The 2,044-nt window shown below is 40.9% G+C and overlaps 1 protein-coding gene across 1 annotated transcript in view; it reads left to right on the forward strand.

Annotated features, from left to right (window-relative positions):
* Nucleotides 1–1,496: 1,496 nt before the first annotated feature.
* Nucleotides 1,497–2,044, forward strand: part of MELLADRAFT_69996 (family 31 glycoside hydrolase) — a gene marked incomplete at both ends in the record, with an annotated part of 2,953 nt that continues 2,405 nt past the window's right edge. The window contains 3 exons of the mRNA XM_007419231.1: nucleotides 1,497–1,554; nucleotides 1,637–1,800; nucleotides 1,882–1,973. Coding sequence (XP_007419293.1) covers nucleotides 1,497–1,554; nucleotides 1,637–1,800; nucleotides 1,882–1,973 — 314 coding nt within the window. The remainder of the gene's footprint in view (nucleotides 1,555–1,636; nucleotides 1,801–1,881; nucleotides 1,974–2,044) is intronic.

The following is a 2,044-nucleotide window of genomic DNA, read 5'->3' on the forward strand; positions in this document are numbered from 1 at the left end:
TGACTCCTTGGATTACCTGATGATAATGACGTACTTCGAGGACGGTTCAATCCATCTCTCATCAATCCTAATCGTCCAGAGTTCTACTTCTGAGACCACTCTTAAAACGTAACCCTTACCAAGTTCATCGATCATACTGATTTCAGTGAACATTGGTATCGAGCAACTCTTCGGAAACGATATAGCCTACCGGGACAGAGGGATACGACCTGAAACGGAGACGAGCGGATTGACTCATATACCGAACCCAGGCTGAATGGATCGATTCACCCTGAAAAGGTAGGTAGGACTTGGAACTCTACAGGCTCCATCGACGTGGCTATCACCCCACCATACGAGAACTAAGAGGATGATAGGACAGTGTCAGATGTAGTCGAATCACTCGCGAATGTCACCTTCGAGTGATCAATCCGGTGAGCTTTCTGGGTTGCTCGCTCTTCACTGTATCGTCATTCGTATTGTCGGCTTCCTCTGAGATGGTTCATTCTTTCAGACTAAAATCTAGCAAACAGAGTCAAATACATGCACACATTCAAGGCTATCGAGCTGCCAGTGATGACCTAATATCGGCACTTTGTTGCCGAACAGAGCTCGTGTGATAGTATCGTTTCAACTACATATACCTCACATGAAGAAGAAGAAGCTGATAAAGGCTTCGTGAAAATCAGCCGAGAGAGAGGCAAGCTTGATCCGTTGCTAGAAGTTATCATAATTCAGCGGTCAGACTGTTGGTAAGGATCGCACATTCGAACTTCAATATGAAAACTCCGCTGCTTATCACCCATCTTGTTGACAAAACAAATCCATAGATCGTCAGATCGATGTACTACTAATGCGAGGTGGTGTGGCACTGAGAAAGTTTGTCAAAGCGGCGAATGATTCCTTCCGACTAATTTTATCCCGAGATTCTATGTAGGACCGGTGGCGATGGAATCCTTGATAAAACGTTCACATTCCTCTCACTTTCAAAATTGTGAGAATCTTATAACACCGAAGTGGGAGTAGCCCTTCTGACTCTAATTATCATCTACCTTTTCTCTTTGATCATATCTCGCCGACGTTTTTTTATTCAACACTGACATTATATATATTTCATCCAAAACCTTTCAACTCGTTTGATCTAAGTTTTATGTCACTTTGAACCCTCAATCTTTTCTTCGATAAGCGTCATTTTATATATCAAAACACCAAGCCTTATTTGGATTGAGTTTCTCCGCACACTGAGACTTACAGACAAACACGCAGGTATGCATGATGAGTGTTGACCATTCAGGAATCATCTCTTCCATATGATCCAAGCTGATGCCGTACAAACAGTTCATTGACGTTCTTCAGTCCAAGCATTATTTATTGTTATTTAAACTCGCTTCACCGCCATGGAAACTTTAAAATGCCCCGAACGAAAACTTTATCAAACTCGAGGCTTCTCATTTCGTACTGGGATTTTGATCACTTTGATCATCTTGGACCTATCAACATCACTTCTATGTGAACCAATGCCGCCCGGGGCCCCACTGCCAGGTCAACTACCACAACCTCCTAATCAAAAAAGACGTGAGCTTTTGGACACGAAAATCTTCAAGACGATTTTAAAGAGGTCTAACGTTGATTAGATTTCTTTGAAAAACAATCTCAGCACCCTTGGGTTTCACTTCATCTCAATATTGTCAATGGAACGATTATGGATTGAAACCTCAAGTAGATGTGTTAGAAAGAACTGGGCTCAAAGACCTAGGCTTCAAAACCTTTGTCATAGCTTGTGAATGGAACAAGGGAATGGATCCAGAAGGAAAACTAATCGTGAGTCTAGAGGAAAGCACATTCATCAATATATACTGATTTGTAATTGTCTCCGTTTTTTTCGTATACAAAATATAATAGGTTGATGATAAACAATTTGAAGGTGGACTTACTGGCTTTGGTAGATTCTTACAAGATAAGCAAATGAAATTCGGTCTAAGGATAGATTCAGTGTAGGTAAATCACTTGATGATAAATAAAACAAATAGAGCTCAAATGTTGTATTGATATCAATTGTACTTCC

Source organism: Melampsora larici-populina (genome assembly GCF_000204055.1).
Source record: "Melampsora larici-populina 98AG31 unplaced genomic scaffold MELLAscaffold_147, whole genome shotgun sequence".
Classification (NCBI taxonomy): Eukaryota; Fungi; Basidiomycota; class Pucciniomycetes; order Pucciniales; family Melampsoraceae; genus Melampsora; species Melampsora laricis-populina.